This window comes from Rhinolophus ferrumequinum, chromosome 11, assembly GCF_004115265.2.
Source record: "Rhinolophus ferrumequinum isolate MPI-CBG mRhiFer1 chromosome 11, mRhiFer1_v1.p, whole genome shotgun sequence".
Classification (NCBI taxonomy): Eukaryota; Metazoa; Chordata; class Mammalia; order Chiroptera; family Rhinolophidae; genus Rhinolophus; species Rhinolophus ferrumequinum.
In genome coordinates this window covers 65151417-65176829 of record NC_046294.1, presented here as the reverse complement: position 1 = coordinate 65176829, position 25413 = coordinate 65151417, and the positions used below count along the sequence as shown (strand labels likewise).

The following is a 25413-nucleotide window of genomic DNA, read 5'->3' as shown; positions in this document are numbered from 1 at the left end:
GTGCCATCCTCGGAAACAGCTGGGGAGCAATGATAATCATAACTAGCATGTATGGAGTACTCACTCTATGGCAGGCACTGTACTAAGATTTCTGATGGCTCTGATTTATTACCCACAATAGTCAATCGTGTTAACTGATCTAGAGAGAGGTGGGCAGGCCAGCCTATGTTTAGCAGCATGTAGTCATTATTGCTTTCTCTCCAAGTTCAGAGAAACAAACCTCAACCAGAAAGCATGTGATTTCTGCTTTAGAAATTCCAGAATCTGTGGGTCCATGAATCAAGGCCCTCTTCCTTTAGTTATTGCCAGTTGGATTTTACTAAGTACCATGGAGCCTAATGAATTTTATGCATCCAGCAGAGAGGAATGAGCCTCAAGACATTTCAGGACTCATCTTCTGTTACATCTTCCCTGAAGAGAAGGCAAGAAATATTAGGACATTTTTCATTACTCAGAGAAGTTTTATTTAGGTGGACATAATAGTGAAGACCCAAAACATTGTTTCACCTTTAGCTATAGACACCACAGCCTTGATTTTCAGCCTTTCATCCCTTTTCAAACAAAGTCGGCATGATCAGAATGCAGATCTTGGACAAGTGACTTATGTGAAAATATGAAATATAATAGTGATAACCACCAAACTGCACAGCTATCCAGGTTCTTGAGCTGTTTTTAAGGATCATTTTCTAAACCATGATATTTTCTCATCCTTTGATTTCTGTGTACTAAAAACCAATCATTCTTACCAAATGACACAGCAAAAACAACATACATATTTTTATTTAAAAGTTTTAAAGAAATTTGGTCATTAAAAGGAACTTAAATCATGCTTAGATGCACCACTTTACAGAACACCATTAAATTGTAATTATGTTGCTTTCAGAAAGCCAACTTGTTACAGAGGAGCTGATGGCTTCACTTTTTGCAGGGAACACTAGAATTCTGCAAGGATTTTCCTCTTCTGGTGGGCAAGGGGAAAGCACTCAAGGCATGAGAAGCTTTCATAACTTTCAGGAACTTAAATAACAATTACTGCTCAAACCACATTCTGTAAGTCACAAAGTAGTTTTACAGCTAACAGGAGAACCCCAAACACCATACATTTCATTTAAAGCAGGCAAGACAAACCAATCACAGGTTAACATCTATTACATTCCATAAATAACACGGTATCATCTTTGTCAACCTTTTTAAAAATGTTTCACTTTACTTGTGAAAAGTAGGGCCAACATGCCAGTGAATGCTGAGGAGGAGCTGTTTCATCTCAGTGCCCTCAGAAGAAGCCTCAATTACTGTTAATTGCACCTTTCAGTCAACCTCCCTTTTCAAGAGGTTTTCTGGGAAGGTACCGAGACCAGAACATTGAACATATCAATTTCCCTAATCATTGTGAGGAAACATCGAACTTGTATTGAACTTGGAAACTGGTCATGACTTACTCCACAATATAAAGCTCAGAACTGTCAGTATTTATATGTGGAAACCCATTCATCTGCAGATATAGTCCTCTCTCTACCAAGAAGCTAAATGAACCTCCCCTCCCCTCTCCTGTGGAGAATCATCTGCTTTTTAAAATCAAATCATGGTTGCCAAGAAACTAGGATTTATCATAACAGAGTGTTCATGCATTCAACAAATATTTAAGAATGCCTACTAAATGCCAATCATTGTTTTAGGCACTTGAGGTACAGTAGTAGATAAAAACTCCCACCTACATGGATCTTCTGTTTACCCTGGACTGACAGCGAAATAAACCAAATATGGACCCATTTAAAAAGGTGTGCAACGATCTGCCTTTAAGAGCTGAACTAATTGTCCCAGGAACAAGGCCCACAGTGCCCTCCTGCCCCACCTCAGCTCACTCTTAGATATGAGACGAAACTCTGAATCGTTTCTACAAAGGAAACATGAACGTGCAACAAGACCCACCATACAACTGGAAGTTTGTAGCTTTCTCACAGTACAACTACAAAGGAGGACGAAGCATTTTACAAGTATTACGCCACCCTTCTCTCATTCCAGTGAGGCTACACAGGGACAATGATTTGGATCTGGAATAAGATCCTGCCTGGTGGCCAGAGAAAGAACAGTGGTCAACACCAACTGCCTGGTCACTCCAGGCGACCACCGTCCGCTCCCTTTCTTAACTGATGTTTCCAGTCCCACTCTAGAAAATGAAGTCAGTTACTCAGAAGTTACTTACACTCCACGCAAAAGTAAACAGAGGCTTACTGTTGGAAGCAGCAGCTTTTCACAAAAGGAGCAGGAGTCTCCATTCTCTGCTGTGCGGCTTGGCTTTCGGCCGTGAGAGCCCAGCTTAACCTTGAGTGCGTGGGCCATGACAACCCCTGACGGTGTATTGAGTGTTGCGTATACATCTGAAGAGAAGGTCCATAGCTTTAAGAAAATATTTGCAAGGGAGTTTATAACCTCCCAAAAGTTTATGGACCTCTGCATTGCAGGGCCTCTACCTGTCTCTTGGTAAAATTATATATGCAGCGGGACACTGCAATCAGATGGGTCCCAGTCCCAGACACAAGCCTAGTGCTGTGAGTCTGGTTTAGAGTGCTCGTGGTGGTTTATTAAGGAAGACACAGGCCAGATATAAAGTTAAGCAGTACTGCGTCAGGGATGGGGGTGGGGCAGGGGGAGGGCCAGGGGGTTCATTTAGGTCTGTGCTCTTCTAAAAAACAACAAATGACTTCTTATCCTCGGGAGTCTGGCTCCTCAGAAGCAGTCCTCCAAGTTAGCAACTCACAGAGTTAACTTTCCTAATGACACTTTTTTCCAAGCCAAAATATATGACCAGACCACCACAGCAGCCTCCTCCTGGCTTGACAGCAATTCATGGGCAGCTAGCTCCACGCGCCCCATGGGCTTTTCCTCCTCACTCCCTCCCGGGTAAGATACAAAAGGCAATTGGAGCTCTTACTGTTCAAAATCACAATCTACATTATGGTTTTGCTCAAGCTTCCACCTGGGGGTCATGTGGCTAAAGAGTCTCTGGGAAAAACTGTAACTAGAAACTATGGGAAAGAGAAAAACAACATGGTGTTTCCCAGGAACACAGATAATTTGTTGTGAGCTTTCTGGAAGGGCCTTTATTGTGGCTACTCTTTTTTTTGGTATCTGCCTGTCTTCGCTGCCTTTTACTGGTCTCTGAACTCCTCCAAAGATGGGGACCTGCCTTACTCATACCTGTGAAGCAGTGACTAGTGTGACATCTGGGACGTCACAACCCTGTCGGAGCTCAGAGAGTGGAAATGGAGAAATGCACAGAGGCCAAGACTCCAATTATAACTGTGAGGAAAGGATTACCCGTGACAGGATATAGGGAGTTCCTGGCTCCTAAATAATGTTATCTACTTCTACCACTTAGAAATACAAATTAGGGGCTGTTTGTAGAGAAGATGAGGCTTTTTGAAAAACAAAAAAGGGATATTATAGAAAAATATATTTCAAAAGTCTTTTCAAATTATAAAAAGTAATGAGTAGAGAGAATTGTGATGGAACATCTCAGATGCATTGATATAAATAAGTAACAAAATCGATTATTTAGGTTATTACCATTGCCACTATAATTTACCAGTAATAAATATCATGTAATAATTTAAAGCTCTGCATCCTTGATATTTATTAGCTCTCCATCTCAGAAACCACCATCACAGAAGCACGAGTAAAATCTGCTTTTGTGAATATTCTGAAAGGCAGAGAGCAGCTTATACAACTTTCGTTCTTCACAAAATAGTCATTAGATCAGGTCAACCGCTGTCCACAAGAGCCATATGTAAACGCTGAGGTTCCTGAGGATCACTCACTTTAGCAATGTGTTACCTTTCTAAGAATAAAATCAGAGAGGTCCACAGATGTCATTTTAAAGAACTGTGTATAAAATGTAAACATAGTTACGATGTATTTACATGGTCAGAATTGGGAAAAGTTTTTATATATTCTGAATCGGCCTTAAATGTTTATGAAATAATGCTTAGGTGTTGTATTATATACTCATTTGTAACACTTATTCTATAATTCTCCATCAATGCTAGAATATTCCTCCCAAATGGCCTCAATTTTAACATATGAATCTAAATTAAAATGAATTTTTAAAAGATGTGCTTAAATATAAATAAATTGCTAAGTTGTTCTGGCTCTAAGCGCACCATATGTCAGATGTCATTTATATGTTCTGATCGAAATAGGCAAAATATTCTTCACTTTAAGCATTCTGCATTCAGTTAATTTAAGTACATCGTGTTTCAAATGCTTTTGATAACAGAGGAATGCTCTGAAGAAAGCCCCTTAGAAAGTGACCGAATGAACCTATTCTGTATGTTCAGAGTTCCCCACGGGGCTCTTTTGGAAGCATTCTTGCCTATATAAAGTCACAGTGAATTATCCTTTAGACTCTATCTTCAATACGTTTTCAGTCAGAGCATGCTTGGGCCTGCGCCCTTCCTACCAGAGTGCAACAAACAGTGGTAACAGGAGTTCAGGTAGCCAAGGTAGACAAGTGGTAGTGTGAAGAAGAGACCCAGTGTGTGCAAGAACCCAGGACCAGCCTCACTCCCAATTTAGGACAATGGCAAGAGCAGGTCCACCTACAGGGCCACAGCCAGTGAATGCTTTTCTTGTCCAACAGTCATTAGTGCACACAGGTCACAGTAATGCACTGGTCCCACTCTCAGCGGGTGGACCCAGAAAATGGTGAGGCCGAAAAGGAACACCAACAGCGCCATGGATGGGGGTTCATACCACTATATCCTTGCTGGCGGCTGGGTTGGAGACACAGGAAGCAGGAGCCACACGATCCGCAATCTGCCATCCGATTCTCTGCCAACCGCCTTGCCAGCCTAGTCACGGTAATTATATTAGTGGCTAATGGCTAACCAGTTACAGGTGATGGCCAACTAGTCACAGCTGATGGCCATCTAATAACCGAGTCAGCACCTTTCCATGTGAGGCCGAGAGCCTGGAACTATTCTCTGGGACTCTGTCCCCACAGTCACTCATATTAAACTGTACCCTGACATGTTTATTATTATTTCATAAAATAAATTTTAAAAATCATAGGAAGTCCTTGCTTTCCAGTAGCTCTGAGTCTCGTTGCACCATCTGTACAGAAAGGTGTTTCTTTGAGGCGCTGAAAGGGCTACTACTCTTACTTTGATCAGTCTTTCCACTTTTCATTTGATAAAGACTTACACATACATACTTGCTGTGATTTACTTATCTCTGCATTGCTTCTCGCAGGAGGTTCATGAACCATTTTTCCACAACATTTTGTTGACCATCATTTTCATTAGGGACTCAATAAGACGTGCTTAGTATCTCTACCAAGAACCATTTACAGTGAACCAGCTGAAATCTGACAGAGGCACTTAAGCCAAAATGAATCCCGTGTCACAGAAGTCATGGAGCTGATGTTCAAGAAAAAAATCATCAGCAAGAAGAATCTAGAAGTCTCTGTCGAGCATTCTTCTCTCCATTATTTGCTTTAGCTTCACTGTGTACATTCAAATCTGTCAAAATGGAAAACAAATATTTATGACAGAAGTCACACAGCAGGAACCATCTGCATGAATTAACTTTTCATCTGCTGTCATGTTCTTTACCTTATCAGGTATTGCTTCTTAGCCACATTTCAGAGCCCAGGGAAGTTAGGTCAGGGCAACAATTAAATCAATAAACTTTCAGTCCTTTTGAAAGAGACAGAATAACAGACAAGGGGATCAAAGGTACAGCGAGAAAAGCCAGTAAACCAAGACAAAAATAAGCAAGAAAGACAGTAAGGAGGAATGGTTGAGCAAGAGGCAGAGTATGAGCCAGAAGGAGAATGAGAAGAGAGAATAGTCTAGAACAAGTACAGACCCTTTCCTGCTTTGGAAATTTGGGGCAGCCCCAATTCTTTCCTTCTCTCTCCCACGACTGAATGGTTTCACCTGAGACCACACTAAGACAATGGTTTAATGCCCAGTGGTAGGTGGGGCAGACTGTCAATCATTCCTAAAAGGTGGTTGCAAAGGCGCTCTGTGTGTTCCCCTCAGCCAATACCTGAAAGCTAACCCTACCTTTGAGCTCCGCCATCTGGTTCCCCTGCTCCTCTTGCTTCATCTCAGACTGCTTCAGACTTCTGCCGTCAACAACATCTGTCTTGATCATGCCGAGGTTAGTCAGGAGAGTCATTGGGTCTGTGCTCTGACCACTGTTTTTAATATTTTCCAGTACCTTAAGACACCTGTATGACTTGAGTTCACTTATATTCTCCTCCAAGAAAAGATTGTAGAGGCCCAAGTCGTTGGACCCTTCAGACTTGAAATGCAGAACGTCAAAAGTGGGCAGGATTTCATACACTTGGAGAATATCTGTCTTCTGTCGGTATGGAATAAACAGTGTGTAGACAACCACAGGAATCAGTAGGACATAAACCACGAAGTTAATCAAACTAAGCAACTGGAAGACGCCGACTGCGATGAGTTTGCACTGAATCCGATCGGGGACGGTGCTGTCATTTCTCAGGATCCCCGTCTTGATGTTGCAGACAAACTCATCCGAGAGGGTGGAGAGGCTAAAGTAATAGCCCAGGTAGACGCATGCTAACAGTATAATACTGAGTGTTAGCACCCGGCAGCTGATGTATTTGACAATTAAATTTTTAGAGTTTTTCTTTGTCTTCAAGTACTGCTCTACAATTGGGTACTTGAAGTAGCTTTCAGATATCTCCCATGAACTAACAAGAAAAACAAAAATAATTTAAACCCTTATGAAGATCATTAAGTATTAAAGAGGTGAAAACACATTCCACAACACCACACTGAAAAATCTCAAATGCCCTCCCTCCCTTACTTCTCTACCTATTATTTCATTTGAGTACTAGGGAATAAAATCAGGTTTAAAAAAAATAAGAGAAGGAAAAGGAATAGTAAAACACTTTTCCCCTTAATATTTTAAAGGTCTAGTTAGTTAAAGGAGTTATATTTGTAAATTCTAAGAACAACACCTAGTATCTAGTGAATGTTAGTTAAATAAATTTGATAGTTCCTATTCTGCTTTTTTTTTTTAAACTACAATTTTCTGCTCAAGTGTGCAGAATAAAGTAAGAAAGAATTTTCCAGCCCAACTAGAACACATATGCTTGCTATAAGCAAAGGGCAGGAGGCAGACATCCCGGTGGGTGTGGACTCAGGAGGCTGAGCTGACAGACCTGGTTCAAGTCCCAGCTCGCCCACCCGTACTAGCACCTGTTACCTCTATCAGAAGTGCATTTTAGAACATGAGACAGTGATGTTTCACTCAACAAGGGAAGGACTCTTGATGTGAGAACAGGTGCTGGGGTATACAGGCAGGGGTGAGATTTGGGGAGAGCAGGCCTTCCTGGCTCCCACCGAGTGTCACCAGGTAGACAACGGCCCCCTACCCCCCATCTACTGGCAATGGAAATCGCAAGCCCAGACGGGCAGGAAAAGGACAGAGGATGTGTAGTGCAAAACCTGACAGGATACCTGCTGGGGGCTAAGTTACCTTTGCCCTATGTTCTCATTCGCACCCGGAACTGGGCAGGCACCATCTCTCAGGTCAACGTCACGTACGCCATGTACGCTCCTTGCGGCTTTAATTGCGCGGTTGTAAACTTTGTCAAGTTCTTCCATGATGAACTTCAAATCTGAGCAAAGATGTGGAGCGGCTGCAAAACGCCAGAACAGGGACGGCAGATACAGGAGGATGGCAAACAGTAACAGGATGTAGGGGAAAAACTGAAAAACAAGAGAGCAAATCATGGGATCCAAGGCACGCCATGGGATGTCACCTAACTGTGCTAAGTACTACTCTAGTTTTCTCATTTTGAGACAAATGTGTATACCATGACGCTTATGGAAATCAGGCTCATTACCTAATAACTACTTCTAATGGCTAAATTCATCTGCTCCGGTAATATTTGACACCGCTAACTACTTTTCTCCTCATCCTTAATAGACTTTAATTGGAAATAAGTGGCAAGTCCATGGTGACACATGGTGTCTCCTGTCCAATCACAGGAAACAATAAAATAAAATGACTCTCATGTCCTTCAGTGTAATCCCTCAACAAAATCCCAATTAAGGAAGAAGTAAATGTCACAGTGGCTTCTGCTGGGTTCTTTTTTCTTTTCTTTTTTTAATTGCTATGCTTTTAAGGTCAGGTTTAGAGCTCTTGTTTAGTTTTGTTTTTTCCTCTCTGGAATCTGGGAGAATTACACAGAAATGCTCAAGACACATTAGAAAAATATTTGGTTTCAGTAATCACCCCATCAAACAGCTGAAATAAGCAGTTAAAAATCACAGCATGAGGACCTCCGTGCTGGGACAGACCTGAGGAGAGCTCAAGGCCCTCATTTTCCAGTTGGATAACTCCAAGTCAGGAGAAGCCAACCACGTGCGCAACAGTGTCACGAGGGGGGCATCCAGATGGGGATGTATGTGCAAAACAAACGAGACGGGGTTCAGAAATCAGAGAGAGCAAAGAGCGCCCTGTTACCAGATCCGTCAGGTAGTCAGGAAAGGCTTAGCCTGGAGAGGAGGCTCCAGAAGACCACAAACTACAGTCAGTGAAGATCTGAATTTAAGCTCAGCTTAGTGGCCTTGGGCAGGGAGGTCATGGAGCCTCTGACCCTCAGTCTCCGTATCTATGAAATGGTCACGTAATACAGGTGTTACGAAGATTAAATTAGGTAATTTATGAATGATGCTTACTTAGCACGGTGACTGGCATGGAATAAGCACTAACACATATCAACTAAAACCAACGAAAGGCCTACCTAGTGGGCATGTCACCCTTAGTCCCCTGACCCTGGCCACGCCTTTACTGAGAGCTTCGTTTTACAAGGGGAAAGAGGAGGAAGTCCAGAGCCTAAAGTCGTGCCTTTTCCACCATAATAACACTGCAAATTGTTTCACTTCTCTGGAAAACTTATTTCTACCTTTGGATCGCTCCCTCTCCATAGTTCCTCAGAGTTATAACAGGAAGAGGCCACCATGACCCTGAGTTCACACAAACCCCCCACCCCAAACATCTGTGGGAGCAGGGAGCAGGCCCCACAGCGGGACTCTCACTATAAACTCAGATGTTCAGAAACACTGCAAAGAGGCTACAGAATGTTCTTGAGTACCCCTCCTCCAGTTTTCCCTGTTAACATCTTATATTTCCATGGTACATTTCTCAAGACGAAGAAACCATCATTGGCACATTATTACAGACTAAGTTCCAGACTTTTCCAGTGTTTCCATTATTGTCTTCTTTCTGTTCCAAGATCCAGTCCAGGATATTCATACATTTAGTTGTCTTACCTCCCTAGTCTTCTTGGTTCTGTGCCAGTTCCTGAGTCTTCCCTTGTTTTTCACAGAGAATACTATTTTTAAATACATAAAATATTTCTTATAGGTTCACATAGGAAATGCATTATATTGATACATAGTTATTAAAATATCAAAAAACAATTTTTATGTGATTCTTTATTAACATATTTCATAGACTCTTAACAGATGGTCTAATAATAGTAACTTCAAAGTAGTGAAGAGGAAACAGTATTCAAAGTTATCTGTGATTTCTGTGTGTGACAAAATCCTAAGTAACACTAATACCACTGTGAACTGTGGCTTACATATATATGTATATATACACACATATATATTATATATATATACACATGTACCGGGAGTGCCAAAAAAATGCATACACATTTTAAGAAAGGAAAAAACTGTATTAAAATTGTAATGCTCAATATATACTGATAACAAAAGATGAATACAAGTCATGTTTCACTTCTGCAATGACAAGAGGTGCTCAAAGTGGTTACCATCAGCATCCAGACACTTCTGATTACGGCGAACTACTGCTTGAGTAACACCGACCAAAGTGTCCATTGGTATACATTTTTTGGCACCCCCGACATATATATATAACATATATATAATATATATATAAGTTTAATGTGAAATTTTAGTTAGAAGCGCATAAAAAAATAAAGCTGTCATGTTATTTCCTATCCCAGTTCACAAGCTCCCTGATGTCATTATGGATCCTATGTTAGGAATCCCTGCCCCAGAGGAAAGAGAGAAATCACACAAATGGCTCTGAACTTTGTAAAGCCCTCTGTATGCAGGGTCTCAAGAACCAGGATATGGTGAGGCCAAAAAAAAACACCCACGAAGCCATAGATAGGGGAGTCATACCACGATACTCTCACCAGCGGCTGGGCTGGAGACACAAGAAGCAGGAGTCACATGACCCGCAATCCGCCGTCTGCTTCTCTGCCAACCAACCCACCCCCAACGTAGCCACAGCAGTTATATCAGTGGCTAATTGGCTAACTGGTTACAGCTGACAGCCAGCTAGTCACAGCTGATGGCCATCTACTACCTGAGCCAGCACCTTTCCACGTGAGGCCGAGAGCCTGGAAACCGCTCTCTGGGACTCTGCCCCCACACCCTCTCACCAATACAGCTGCTTCACTTAGGGGTTCTGACATGGGATGGGGTTTCTGAAAATTATTAACCTAATTTGCAAAGGGCTGCTGCATAATGACACACACTACTGTGATGAGATGAATTTTGGCTACATAATTCCGAGTTGGGTGCAGTGAGAAGCAGTGTTCCTTCAATCCTTGCCCACTCTGAAGGGTGCCCATTCATAGAAAAGTGAAACTGCATGATACAGAGTTTGAGCTGTTTCCATTCAAGGGAGCCGGCCATTTTCTTCGAGAAGCACAGAAAGTACTATTTCTAACTTGGGCTTGTGAAATATTTTTATGTCACTTTTGTTTCAAATCTATTTGAATAATAACATTTTTCCTCAAACTGTTCTTCTGAATTAAAAAGTGACTGTTTACAGTCTGGCAATTTTTCTGGTATATAATTATACCAATTATATCTTGGTATAATAAAGAGTACCAATGAACAGTTAGGCACAGCTTATTTTAATTAGAAAAATGAACGTTTAAAGGTATTACATATCGGGTGTTTGCTGTCTCCAAAAATATCCTTGTACCTTGATCACCCCTTTAGAACTGTAGTTGAATGCCCCCATTTCCTGGTTTTCTCCTCAGCTAAAACCTCCTTTTTTCCCCATCAAAAATAAAAAGGTGACTTTCAGTGAATCTGTCACAAGGTGATATTAAAATCAATTCATCTGAAATAGGAATCAAAAAAGCATTAAATTATAGTCCTTAAAATTTTTTTATCCAAATAAGGAACATGGGGAAACCGCTGAGTTTTACGACTGTACCTGCTGAAACAGCTTTGTTCGTAGCTCTGTCTCCTCCAAATTAGGTGTGAGGTGCTTAGCATCTCTCAAAGCTGTGATTGTACTGTTCTGCGTAATGTTCATGGTAGCACTGAGCTCTTCTAGTGACAATGGAGCTTTTGAAAGCAACATGGAACCAAGCAGTTGCACAATTTTCAGCCTATATGCCTTAAAAAATTGTACCTTTTCTGGGAGGGGCTGTAGTTAGAATCACAGACCCTCCCGATGGAAGGAACGTTGGAGGGGATGCAGTATAACTTCCCTCCATGCTCGATCCCCTCCACCTCATCTAAGGCCAAGAACTGTCCCATTAGGACTGAACGACTCCTCCCCTCAAAGGTATGAGATCACGTCGTATGGAATTAGGTGCAGATGGGTAAGTTCATTCAAAAACATCTCCTGGGCACCTGCCAGGTGCCAGCCAGAGGGCTGGAAACATGGTCCCACAGATGAAGAGTCTGCCCCTCGACCACAGAGGCCAAGTGAGAACACAAGCTAATAATTAAACAATTAAAACATATAAGTGGTGGGTGCAGGATATGTAGGTGCTAAGTACGGAGAAAATAGAAATGTCCTTGGGGAGGTCAGGGAAGGCTTCGTCAAGGAGGTAACATCTGAGCTATGTTTTAAAGTACAGTGAGGCAAAATAAAAAGAAAAGAAAAAAGAAAGACATAAACAATGTAAGATAAAGCATCATTGTATTAAGATATAGCTCAAATTTCACCTTCTCTGCGGCCCTTCGGACATCATCTTTCCTCTGGGGATATCCTTTCTGCTTGTGTGCCTAGTGAATTCTCACCCATCCAGGACACCACAGGAAAGGAATGAGCCGAGGAGCAGTCAGAGCTGGGGCTGGAAAGGTGTCCTAGGTTGAATGGCATCCTCCAAAAAAAATCATGGAACCTCAGAATGTGACACTGGAAATACAGTCTTTGCCAACGTAATTAGTTAAGATGAGGGCATACTAAGTTAGGGTGGGCCCTAATCCAGTAACTGGTACCCCTCTAACAAGGCCAGATGAAGACACAGAGACACACAGGGGAGAAGCCAGGTGAAGACAGAGGCAGAGAGTGGAGTGACGATGCATCTAGGCACCAAGGAGCACCAAGCTGGCTATCACCGGAAACTAGAAGAGAGGCGCACAACAGATGCTCCCTCTGAGCCCTAAAGGAGGACGCAACCCTGCTGACACCTTGACTTCTAAATTCTCGCCTCCAGGACTATGTGAGAAGAAATCTCTGTTGTTTCAAGCTACCGAGTTTCCGGTAACTTATTACAGCAGTCCTCGGGAACTCATACAAAGAGTCAGCAGGGACCAAACTATGAAGCCTTTGGCTTCCCACAGTACACACAACGGGAAGCCACGGACGGAGGCATGACGAAAACTGATTTTAGAAAGACTACGATAGCAGAGAAGGAAACTCACTGGGGATGAGAGTGGCAAGGCAGGAAGTTACTGCAGCAAAGAGGTGAGAAGTAATAAGCATCTAACGAGGCAGCAGCAGTGGGGAGAGGGGAAGGCAGATGTGAGGGCGACACAGAGGGGGGAACATACATTTCTGTGCCCACTTGGAAGTGAGGGATGGAAAACAGGAAGAACGGGGGCTAATGCTGGGTTTTTAGCTTAGGCAAGGGTGTGGGTGGTGGTCACATTAGTAGAAATAAAGAAACAAGGAGGAACAGATCACAGCAGAGGGGAGTGAGGTGGAAGGCAAACCTAAGAAGATGAGAAATACCTACAGTCAAGCACATCCTGGTGGAGATATACAGTAGATAACTGAAAAGAAAGAAAGAAAACATGGCTGGCTCTCCAATTCAGGATTTTATAGCATCTAGATGGGTGAAGCCAGGAGCATGGCTGAGATCACCCAAGAATGGGTAGAAGGAGGAGGCAAGAGACCAGGGAGGGATGCAAGCCCCTAACATTTAAGGGTCGGGCAAAAAGAGAATCTTGAAGAGACAGGAAGGAATGGTCAGAGAGGAGGAAGCAGGTAAACCAAGACCAAAGTGCACTGGGGAATCGCAACAAAAAGATGCTTGATCTTGGCGCTATGTTGTCCAGACAGTAACCCACTTAAACATAATTCCAAATATGGACATCAAGAATGAGGGCTTCCCCAGAAAGGCTAGTGCATTCCATGAGCAGCCCACAGAGGACAGCGAAGAAGGTGGTGTGCCTTCTCTTCTGTGCTCAAGCGAAGACACCCAAGTAGCAGGCTTTGTACTGGGTAACCTTCTAGGAGGGACCTAACATGAGGAGAGAGCTGGAGGAGATGGAAGCAGAGCATTCGTGGGTGGAAGAAGGAAAAGACTCTCATCAACAGGAACTAGAACCAAATTACAAGGAAGCAAGGAAAAGCTTTCCTAAAGATCTTTATGAAAAAGGAATGAAGTGTCCTGTGAGGCAGGGAATTTCCGTTCCATGGATTGAGTGGGAGGGCTTTAAAACTCTAGATCGGGGTGGGCAAATGTTTTCCTGCAAAGGGCCAGACACTAAATGTCTGTGAGCCATATGGCCTCTGTCACAACTATTCGGCTCTCCCATAGTGTGAAAGCAGACACAGGCAGTATATAAATGAACGGGCAGGCTGTGTTCCAATAAAACTATTTGCAGAAACAGGTGAATGGCTGGACACGGCTGGAGCATGTATGTCAGAGCTTGCCAACCTCTGCTCTGGATTCTGACTTTTCAAAGAGTGGTCCCCAGATCAGCAACTTCAGTATCACCTGGAAGCTTGTTAGAAATGCAGAATGCAGTCCTCATCAGACCTACTGAATCTGTGTCTATAGTTCCACAAGATCTCTAGGTGATTTGTGTGCACAGAGTTTGGGAAAACACTGGTCTAGATACGTGGTAGCTACACTGGAACCCAAGCTGGGCCAGTCGAATCAGAATCTCCTGAGAAGCAGATAAAAACCATATTCTTGGCCTTAACATCACAGATTCCTACCCAGTGGTCTGGATGGGGCTCGGGATCCTGTATTTTCACACAGATAATGCTAAGGTTTGAAAATCTCCGGTCTGGCAGCCTCAGAGGACCTCTCCAACTAAGTTTCTGTATATCTGCTTAAGAGAAAGATTTGACAACTCTGTTAATTTTATTTTCTCATCCTTTTTGTTTTTTTAATTCCTGTTTTTCAGTCGAAACCTGCTTTTCTGTTTCAGAAAGATTTGAACAAAGAACAGAACACCCCAAAAAGGCCAGTTATCAAAAAGTCCTAGAGCGCCACCTGCCGGTCTCCTTGAGTGCACCCACATTTCCACCAAAGACTCAGGTGTACTCGAAGCCACCAGAAAAATAAATGGAGTGGGACAGAAAGGGAGAAGGAAGAGGAAGGAGAAATGAAAGAAGTAGGTGAGGAGAGATGACAGCATTAATTATACCACTGCCATAAACTCTATGCTGATGATAAACACACTTAAACACTACACTGAGTAACTTTCTGGGGAGGGTGAGAGTTGGGTCTCCTGGTTTAAACTCTAGCATCAGAACTGAATTGAGAAGTGTCCACACAAACCCTGTGCCTCTCATGCCCTCAGCCTGAGCGCTGGTCAGAATGCTCCTAGAGATAAGTCTGATTCTGAGCAGGACGTACAAGCCACCTCATGTCTCGCATCCCTTCCATGTTACTATTATTTGGAAGTGCTGAAAAGGCTGGGTGAAAAAGTTAGACGAAAACGACCTGAACTTTTTGCCAACTACTCATGGCACTTGCATCACGACAATGCACCAGCTCACATGGCACTGCCTGTGAGGGAGTTTTTAGCCAGTAAACAAATAACTGTATTGGAACATCCTCCTTACCCACTTCTGGCCCCCGGTAACTTCTGTCTTTACCTGAAGATAAGGGAAATATTGAAATATTGAAAGGAAGACATTTTGATGGCATTCAGGACATCAAAGGTAATATGACAACAGCTCTGATGGCCATTCCAGAAAAAGAGTTCCAAAATTGCTTTGAAGGGTGGACTAGGCGCTGACATCAGTGCATAGCTTCCCAAAGGGGAGTACTTCAAAGGTGACCATAGTGATATTCAGCAATGAGGTGTGTAGCACTTTTTCTAGGATGAGTTCACAAACTTCATTGTTAGACTTCGTATGTGTTTTGCGCACTCACTATGAGCTGTGTACTCTCCCAGGGCTACACTGATGAAGAAGACACGGGCATGGTCTCTGTCTGCATGGAACTTAGCCCTAGAAATAAAGACTCAATTAAGTAGCACTAAGGCAAGTAATTACCGTATCTCAGGTTGATTCCAGGAAAAGAGTAGCTACTCTGGGAAGGCACAACCAAGCAACATAGACCAGAGTGGGGCGTTCCAGGTGCTCTGCTTGGCTAGTCCCCCCCATTTTTAGAATCTGAATGTCGTATGTAGGGTATGTGGTCTTCTGTCCACACAGTGGCCCTATGGCCTTATTCCTGGAAACTTCACATTGACCTATCCGGCTCTTGAAGCAATTTAAACTGGCAACAGTATTAGGTCTAGAGGATCAGAGGAAGCTTCTAGGTGGAAATAACATTTAAGCTGAGACCGTAATAACACAATAGGAGTTAGCCAATTTTGAGATGGAGGGAAGATTGCCAGGGGAAGACTCTTCCAAGCAAAGTTTGTTTGAGACAGCCAAGAAACATGACAACTAAGGGAAATCAGGGTCCCTGGGGCACACGGGGTGGTGAAAATGGGTCTCGAAGGGAAGCTGGAGTGGTTCATAGGGGCCAGAGAGAAAGTGAACCTTGTTAGCCAAAATGGTTTGCTTTTTAAAAGAAGTAGAGATGTTTCACAGGTATTTGAAAGGTTTCGTTTAGGGAAATGACAGTCAGACAGGCCAAAAGGGTCACCTGTGATTATGTGGAAATGGGTAAAAGGAGAGAAGGAACAAATGCAGCAAAGTGACAAACCTGACAGATGACTGCCCTAGAGGGGTGGACATAGAGATGAAGGATTTAAGAACGTTTAAGAAAGAAGGACTGACGGAACTCAGTAACTGACAGGACATGGGGGGAAGTAGAGTCAAAATGGCTCTCCAATTTCTGGCTGATGGATGGTGTGTCATAAACTGAACTAGCGGTCACAGCGGGGACAAGCAGGGAAAGTGAGTTCAGCTTTGAACGAGTTGTGTTGGAGGCACATGTATGGCCTCCAAGTGTTCAAGTTTAGGACACAGCTGTGTGGATCTGGAGCTCAGGAGAGAAGGCTGGGTTCGAGATGAAGACCTGGGCATTGATGGCATCTGGGAGGAAGCTGGAAAAAGGAGAGATGAGATGATCCAGGGAGAGGGTGAAGCACGAGAAAAGGAAGTGACCTGGAACAGGGCCCCAAGGGAGCCCCAACTTCTCAGAGATGGACAAAAGAGAACAAGTCTGCCAGGGATACTCTGCCCCAGAAGTCAAGACAGCATCTGCAGAACTGGATGTCAGAGAGAAGACAAGTAGCCCTGGCGAGTGAGAATTAATTTAGCAACAGGGAGGTCACTGGTGACGGGCAAGATCGGTTTGGTGGAGACAAATGTGCTAAAATGTTAATGGGAAGAGAGCACGCAGGAAAGAGAAGGGTGGAAGATGCAGAGGAGAAAACTGGGGGATGAGGTGTTCCTTCAAACAAGGACTAGGGGGTACCTGGACCACAAGTGGGACACAAAACGGTCCAGCACTTGGTCAGGAGAGGGGGCCTCTTCCAGTTATCAAAAGGGCAGAAAAAGGCTGGTGATGCCATGGGGACATCTGGTAGGTCTGATGGCAGGAAGCTGAGGATGTTTCCATGTCAGAGCTTCCATTTTCTCTGAAAGTGGTGGGAGAGGGCGTTAGAGGCAGAAGGTGGTGGTAGGGCGTGAGAAGCCCTAATTTAGTTCCAGGTAATGATAAACTCTGAGCGAGATGGGCCACAAGAGTGGAAAGGAGGTGAAAGTCCATGGAGATAAAACAGAGAATGGTGAGTCATATGTGTCATCTGGGAAGACACAGAAATTACCTTGCGATAGAGAAGTCGTACCAAAGTCTTGAATGACTGAGGGGTGGGGATAATGGAGCCAGGTGTCAAGAACATCTCAGGAGCTGGGATTTTACATGAAAGAAGTGCAGCAAGGGAAAAGAATGAAGATGTGGGATGAGGACACACATGTTCATGTCCACCCTGAACTCAGTACCACCTCAGTCAACAGTGGGTGCCCCTGCTGGACAGCTCCTCTGGAAATACCCTCCTTACGTCAAGGTGAAGTTCAACAATTGATAAACTTTCACCCACAGGTTAGAGTGCAGACTTCTGAAGCCAGACAAATTAAACCTGCACCTTTTCACACGTGAAAACTATCTGAAATCTGAAGGAGGTCACCTGCTCTCCCACCATCTGGCCATGGGACGTTGGACACAGTATCAACTGCTGTGGTCCTCAGTGTCCTGTCTATGAAATGAGGAGCCCAGGAGAGACGATCCCAGTCCGCTTAACAGTCACAAGTCCACTGAATGTGGAGAAACCAAAAGAAAGCCAACAGGAAAAACCTTTCTAAACTTGAAAAGGAATCCAGTAAGCCCACGTCTGGGTAGCTACTCAAAAGAACTGAAAGTAGGGACTTGAACAGATATCTGTACAGCTATGTTCATGGCAGGATTATTCACAACAGCCAAGAGGTGGAAGCAGCCCAAGTGTCCACTGATGGATGAAGGGAGAAACAAAATGTGGCATACACATAGAATGAAATATTATTCGGCCTTAAGAAGGAAGGGAATCCTGATACATGCTATATAACATGATTGAAATTTGAAAACATTTTGATAAGTGAAATAAGCCAGATACCAAAGGACAAGTATTATTTGATTCCAGTTATATGAGGTTCCTAGAGAAGGCAAATCCAGAGAGAGAAAGCAGCATGGTGGTTGTCAGGGGCTGTGGGGGAAGGAGAAAATAAAGAGTTAGCATTTAATAAGGACAGAGCTTCAGTTTGGGAAGATGAAAAAGTTCAGATGGATGGTGGTGATGGTTGTACAACAATGTGAATGTACTTAATGCCACTGAGCTGCACACCTAAAAATGGTTAAAAAGGTAAATTTTTTTTTAAAACTTTTATTTCTTTTAAGTGTGTTTTTCCAGGACCCATCAGCGCCAAGTCAAGTAGTTGTTTCAATCTAGTTGTGGAGGGCGCAGCTCACAGTGGCCCATGTGGGGATCGAACCGGCAACCTTGTTGTTAAGAGCACCGCGCTCAAACCAACTGAGCCAACCGGTCGCCCCTAAAAAGGTAAATTTTATGTTGTGTGTATTTTATCACAATTTTTTAAAAAAAACCTGAAAAAGAGACCAATGTGAAAATAAAGCGGCTGTGATTACAGAATCTGGCTTGGCTAGGAAAGCCACAGTAACATTCAAATCCTCCCATTAGGACGGACTCTTGATTCTCTCTAACCACTGCACTGGTTTTCCAGGTCTGCTGTAACCAAGTCCCACAGTTAGGGGGCTTAAAACAACAGAACGTTTTTTTCTCTCATGATTCTGAAGTCTAGAAGTCCAAAATCAAGGTGTTGGCAGGTCTATGCTCCCTTCAAAGTCTCTAGGGGAGGACCCTTCCTTGCCTCTTCCAGTTTCTGGTATCCCACACATTCTTGGCTCATGGCAGCATAACTCCAATGTAGCCGTCTGTCATCACACAGCCGTCTCCTCCCGGTGTTCTCACATCGTCTTCTGTGTCTGTGTCCAAAGTTCCCTCTTCTTATAAGGACACCAGTTGCATGGGATTAGGGGCCCACCCTACTCCAGTGTGACCTCATCTTAACCAATTACATCTGCAACAACCCTATTTCCAAATAAAGTCACATTCTAGGGAACAAGGAGGTAGGGTTTCAACATGTCTTTCCAGGGACACAATTGAACCCATGACACCAGCCAAGTGAAGAATTCACCTAAGAATTCACCTAATTCCGGGCAGGATTTGACACAGGTTGTTATATTGACACAGGCCTTCTTTACAGGGTATCTGGTCTTTCATTTGTGCAGCATACCCTTCTCATTTTCCCCACAACCCCCAGCTCTCTGTCTCCTCTGCCAACGCCTCTCAATGTTGGAGCACCCCTTCGATCTTGGGTGTCTCACACCCAAAACCTAAGGCTTGCCTGCTTACACTGCTCTACAAGATTTTCCCTCCTCCCCTGCAGGGACAATGGGAGCCCAACCAAGGACCGGACGCTAGTCCCATCGCCAGCAACTAGTCCTGTGGCTCCTGGGCTTCACTTCTCAGGGTGCCCTTATCCTTACATATAAAATGCATCCGGCTCAGAATCGTTGAATTCTTTTCTGCTCTAAAGGTTTCACAATCTCCAACCTCTCTAATGTAAGGACAAGCCCAAACTATACATTCTTCTTCTGTGGAACCATCAATGCTCATCCCGGTGACTTATGACAACTCTCCATTCTCATGACAGCATTACAACAAATGGACTTTAAGCACCACAGCGTGGATTTACATTTGCAAACAAAGCTGTTCAATTTTTCAAACTGTGCCCATCCATACTGAAAATCCTTATTACTTGTTGCCCTGGCTACTAAGCCATACAAAGTTGATGAGGACCCAACTACCGCTAAGGCTGAATGTCAAAGAGAAAAGTCCAACCCAAAAGAAGAAAGGAATTACTGTAGGGCGTCACTGTGCCTAATGGCACATAATGAATAAACATGAGGGGAAGAGGCCTGACTCATAGCAAAGGACTTAACTTGTTCTTTTAAAAAAGAAGGATGCTGATTGTGTTCGGCAACAGGCCAGGGCAGGAGAGAATCAAACCAACTTTAACCTTAGGCTTTTCAGAAGCTGAAATACACGTTTTCCTCAGTGGAGGAGTACACCAGAAGATACACAAACGTTCTGTTTTCATGATGAACAAAAGAGCCAGTGGTTGAAAATAATGACCGGCTGCAACATAGTCCTACTTTCGTAAGCACAGAGGGGACCTGATGGAGCCACTTCATTACGCAGAGAATGTGCTCCTACGCAAACTTGCCAACTCTGGCCCAAGTGCTGCACTTCCCAGCCTCTTTGCACCCCTCACCTCCACCACTTCCCCAACCACAGAGCTCTTGACCTCTACCTCTTCCCTGTAGGACACTGGTGTCTCCTGGGTAGTTTCTTCCCTGTTGTATCCGGACCCATCAAAAAGCAAAGGAATCTATTCCGAAAGCTGTGCTACAACCAACACCCTCAGAAGGAGTCATTGCTGGGCTTCTCGATGCTCCAGCAACACACTGGCTAGACGCAAATGAACTCTATGTTGGTCCTTACTTTTTCCAGGAGACCCTGTGTGTGGTGGAAAAGGAGCTGGCCAAAGCTGTGTTTGAGTCCTAGCCCTGCCACTATGTAACTGCTCATTCAGGCATTCAAAATGCACTGAGAACCCACTATAGTCCAGACACGCTATTGGGCATTAAAGGTAAAAAGGTGACGCGGACACATGAGGTGCCTACCATTATGGAGCGAAAATCCAAAGTGTGCCTCAGTTTCCCTATCTGCTAAATGAAGGTGCTGGACCAAGTAATCTCTGAGGTTCCTTTTGAGTTCAAAGTGCTACAGTTATATGATCGGAGTTACAGCTCCGGTTGGCCATACCTATCTGTGTGGCCATGAATTGGCACAGCCTCTCTGGATCTCAGTTCGTCTATAAAGCAAAGAGGTGCGATCCGAAGATGTCCCAGTTACCTTATGAAGCCACAGTGGAAGGATTCCAGAATCGTCCTGCAAGGCAACCCTCTGCTGAACAGCAGCCCAACAGTAAGAATCCACGAAGGCAGCCTGACGCCAGGAGAAAGAACTTGGGGAGAAACAGCTTATTTGGGTACCTGCAAAGCAAAAACAGACCATTCCAAGTAAATGAGAGCACAGTATCTAGGCCCTTTCCGCCCCACCCATCTCCCTCCCTGCCTTGGGTTTTTAAGTGTTAGCTAAGTCACAAAGCTCCTTGACAAAACTGGGGACAGAACTGAAACCAAACACCTGAGTTTGTAGTAAAGCTGAATACTTGAGAGTTTTGGGGTCAACACGGGTCACGCTAGAAGATTGGGCTCCGTTGGGGAAAAACTCCTGAAAGAAGTGAAACCACCGTAAAAAGAAAGAGTGAGCAGGAAAAGAACCAGAGCCAAAAATAAACAAAGGAAACATGCATAGAGTTGGTTTCCTTTGGGGTGAGGATTGAGAGAAGGGAGGGGGATTATAGGGTGGGGAGGAGGAGAGTCAGTGCTGACAACTGGACTAGAAAAGGAGTCCCTTTATTTATTTATTTATTTGTTTATTTATTTATTTATTTATTTATTTATTTATTTATTTTTTCAAGGAGGGCGCAGCTCACAGTGGCCCAAGCGGGGACCGAACCAGCAACCTTGGTGTTATTAGCACTACGCTCTAACCAACTGAGCTAACTGGCCGCCCCAAAAGGAGTCTTTTTAGAACAAAGACGCAAAGAACTTCGAGCCTGAGGAAGAGACGGTGGATGGAACATTTGGTAATACTTCACCGGCTGACAAATCAGCAGTTTTCCATCTCCTCGAAGAAAAAAGGCACAGACTGAAACTGCAGCCTAAGCAGTTTCCATTTGGAAGGCAGATGCTTGAGGTGGCAAACCTCCAGATACGGAGATGGGCGCTGAAATGGGGAATCGGGAGAGCTGGGTCCTGCTCCAGGCTCTGCTGGGAACTTGCTCTTCTGGGAAGGAGCTCTGGACCTTGCTTTTCTCCTCTGCAAACTGAGGACTACATCATCCAGCAAATGCTACCGTTACTTACTGCCTGGAAGACTCTTCATGCTCTCACAAGTGCCTGTGTGCTCCTGACTCACACAGACCATGTGGGAAATGGGCCAATGAGACTTTTGGGGTGCAGGGCTGAAGCTGTGTTCCCCTCCTCAGCAGCAGGCAGAGCACCTGGCACTGAGCCTGTCCTGGCGGTCCAGCTTCCCTGCCCCATCTATCACGTACAGAAGTGTGTGTGTGTGTGTGTGTGTGTGTGTGTGTGTGTGTATCACTTAGGGATCAGCTGCTGAGGCTGACAGCAGGCACACTCTCCTGCACATCCTACACCGTGGAAGAGTGCTAAGTGCTCGGGCTCCAGTGTTAGTTGTATTTAAACCTAACTCTGCAACTCACAGCTGGGTGACCTCAGGTCACTTAACCTTCCAAAGCCACAGATCTCCAAAAGGAGCTGGCCAAAGCCGTGTTTGAGTCCTAGCCCTGCCACTATGTAACAATGCTTCTTCACTGGCTTCATGTCCATTCTTAGTAGAGTGCCTGGTTCCCAGTGGTTGCTTGGTAAGTCTTACATTCTTCTATACGAAGTAACTAGCAGATTCTACGCAGCCTCTCTTCCCACCCTATAGAGAGGGGACGGGGACAGTAGGAAGACCCGGATCTGGACTTCCCTAGACCCTGGGACATAAAAAGCCTCAAAAGGTCACCTTCCTCTGGAGAGGCGGTGGCCTTTATACTCGTGGCAGGAGAGGGCAGTGGCGGGGATGTCGTCCAGAGAGTAGATTCTTGTGGTGGGAGGGGTGCAACAGGCAAGGCCCTGAGCACCCCCTCTTCTTCATCAGGTGCCTTTCTGCCCACAGACATCCAGAAAGGGCTTCCCAGCAAGAGCACTTGGAGATCACTGAATAGTCACATGCCACCAGAGAGTGTCCTGTAATAGGGTAAGTTCTTGCCAGCGAGGAAGGACTTAAATATGAGTTGGGGGCAGGTAAGGAAATTTCAAGATTCCCTTCCAACTCTCTTATCCCATTAAACTTGAGTTCTTACAGTTTATTAAAATAGAGCCGTCAGGACAGCACTGGAACGTGAGGCTAACGTCACATTGCTCTTGTATTAGCAGGACTTTGTCAAAGGCTTCCTAGAGGGTCCCACCCACCAAAACTTACTGGGCATGATGACAGAGACACAAAAGGGACAGGCAGGCCTGAGTTTAAATGCATGGTTTCTGGCAAGGGGCTGGCTTGGCAGCATCTGTCCAAATACTTTCTCATGAAAATGGACAATGCTGTTAGGATTTCATAAACACCTGTCTGGCCCATATGTTCCTTAGGTATATCCTCTTAGTGCATATAGCCGACATGTAGTAACATTCTTTTAGAGGGAAATGCGCTTCACTTCTGTGTGGGAACCTCAGGGACCTCCCGCGAGGCAGTGGGAGAAACTGTTGGAGCATAAATAACCACACTTTTTATAGCAAAGCTTTTGCAAAAGAGGAAGAAAGGAAATATAACTGAGTCTAGAGAGAGAGAGACTGAGGATGTGCTGAGCTCATAATAAACGTTTTGTCTTGGTGTAGAATAATCCCCGGTCGTTCGCAGAATGTGAAGGCATTCACAAGACTCAAAAGGAATAGAAGTTAGGAAGTTTATTTAAAAAGACAGGTGCCGGCAGAGAGTCTGCTGGGAGCAGAGTCTCAAGGAGACAACTGCGCTGATCTTGAGATTAGCTTTTTCTTATATAGGAAAAAGGGAGTCAGTCAGGCAGGTCTGAGGGCTGCCATCGCTTCCTGGGGTCCGGTCTGTTTTAAGATAATGTTATCTCTGGATTCTGGACCCAGCCACTGTGGCCTGGGGCTTTAAGTGTCACCAGAAAACTGCAAGGGAGTTGCAAAATGGATTCCGGTGTCTGGGTGCCTGAGGATTAAGAAATTGCCATTTTCAGATTAGGATTCTGCTAACTAAATGGATTCACGAGGTGTGGGTAGCCTTGAGAAAGGGACTACACAGAGTTCTTAAGTTCATCAGTGAGGGGAGAAACAAAGAGAGAACAGCTGTCAGGCTGGATCTAACAGCAAACTAAGTCTAATTACAGGGGGCTAGATAACGAGATATGTGGTGAGTCAAACTGCAAACGAGCGAAGTCTAACTACCTTGTTTCCTCGAAAATAAGACCTAGCCGGACCATCAGCTCTAATGCGTCTTTTGGAGCAAAAATTAATATAAGACCCAGTTTTATTTTACTATAAGACGGGTATAATAAAAATAATATAATAAATATAGTATAATATAATATAGTATAATACCGGGTCATATATTAATTTTTGCTCCAAAAGACGCATTAGAGCTGATTGTCGAAACACGGTACATTATTGATTCCCCGAATTTCACCCTCTCCAGGAAGCTTCGTCCCCACTGAGCTCCCAGAGCCCTTTAAAGCCATCGGAGAAATGCAGATAATCGCCTTCACACATGTATGAACATGCACGTTCTTATCTCTAGTAAGATTAACTCTTGGCCAGCAGGGTGGAGAGTCTCTCTCTCTCTCTCTCTCTCTCTCTCTCTCTCTCTCTCTCTGCTTCACACAGCACCCTGTATTGCATAAATAACACCTGTCTGCCCTTTAAAGGTCTCAAAAATACTATCATAAATACCTTCTCAATGTTCGACTATCCCTGTAAGATATCACTGTCCCACTTAGTAGCTGAGAAAACAGAGCCCCCTGACCTGCGGCCCTCCTGACCCAGGGCCATCCTCGGGGAGAGTCCCATGCTCTGCCCGCCCCTCTCTGCTGAGTGTTGGCTGAATGCTTCCCCTGATTTCTAGTGAGGAACTTCAGTGAGAGAGAGATGCACTGCCTCTCATAACTATACAGAAAGCAAGAAACGAGTTTCCGGTTTATACTAGGAACACAGAACACTACTTTCAACTGGCCCAGCGTGTGGAGGGAGCCGTGGGCTTTACATTTGTGTGCCTGGCCAGATTCAACGAAAGATCTCAAGAAGGAAACGTGTGCTCATGGGCCCTGTGGAAGGAGACACAACGTCTGCGAAGTAAGTGACTCAACCACAGAGATCCCCTCCAGCCTCTGCCTTGGCCTGGAGCCCAGGGCGTGAGTCACACCTTTATCCTGACTGGAAGCCCAGGCAGCCCTCGGCACAGCTTAGACCCGTCTGTACCCTGTGGCTGCAGTAGAAGCAGCTGGTGGAGAACCAGAGGGCAACACTTCCTGAGGGGACACAGGACCGGGCCAGGGTGGGCAAGCCTGCGCAGTGGTTTGTCAGTGGCACCAGCACAGCTCCTGCAAGGCTCTCTCTTCTCAGTCCAACCTCACAAAGTGGCGCTTTGGCCTAGTTTGCTACTGTCCCTCTGTTTTTAATAAGCTCTTTTCTTTCTTATGCATTACTAATTCACTTCTGAAGGGCTG

General features: G+C 44.4%; 1 protein-coding gene across 1 annotated transcript in view; it reads right to left on the bottom strand.

The window, feature by feature from the left end:
• Nucleotides 1-750: 750 nt before the first annotated feature.
• The window catches only part of PANX1 (pannexin 1), a 43883-nt gene continuing 19220 nt past the window's right edge, over nt 751-25413 (bottom strand). The window contains exons 2-5 of the mRNA XM_033120555.1: nt 20952-21091; nt 7519-7751; nt 6069-6727; nt 751-5519 (exon numbers count right to left, since the gene is read on the bottom strand). Coding sequence (XP_032976446.1) covers nt 5440-5519; nt 6069-6727; nt 7519-7751; nt 20952-21091 — 1112 coding nt within the window. The 3' untranslated portion in view covers nt 751-5439. The remainder of the gene's footprint in view (nt 5520-6068; nt 6728-7518; nt 7752-20951; nt 21092-25413) is intronic.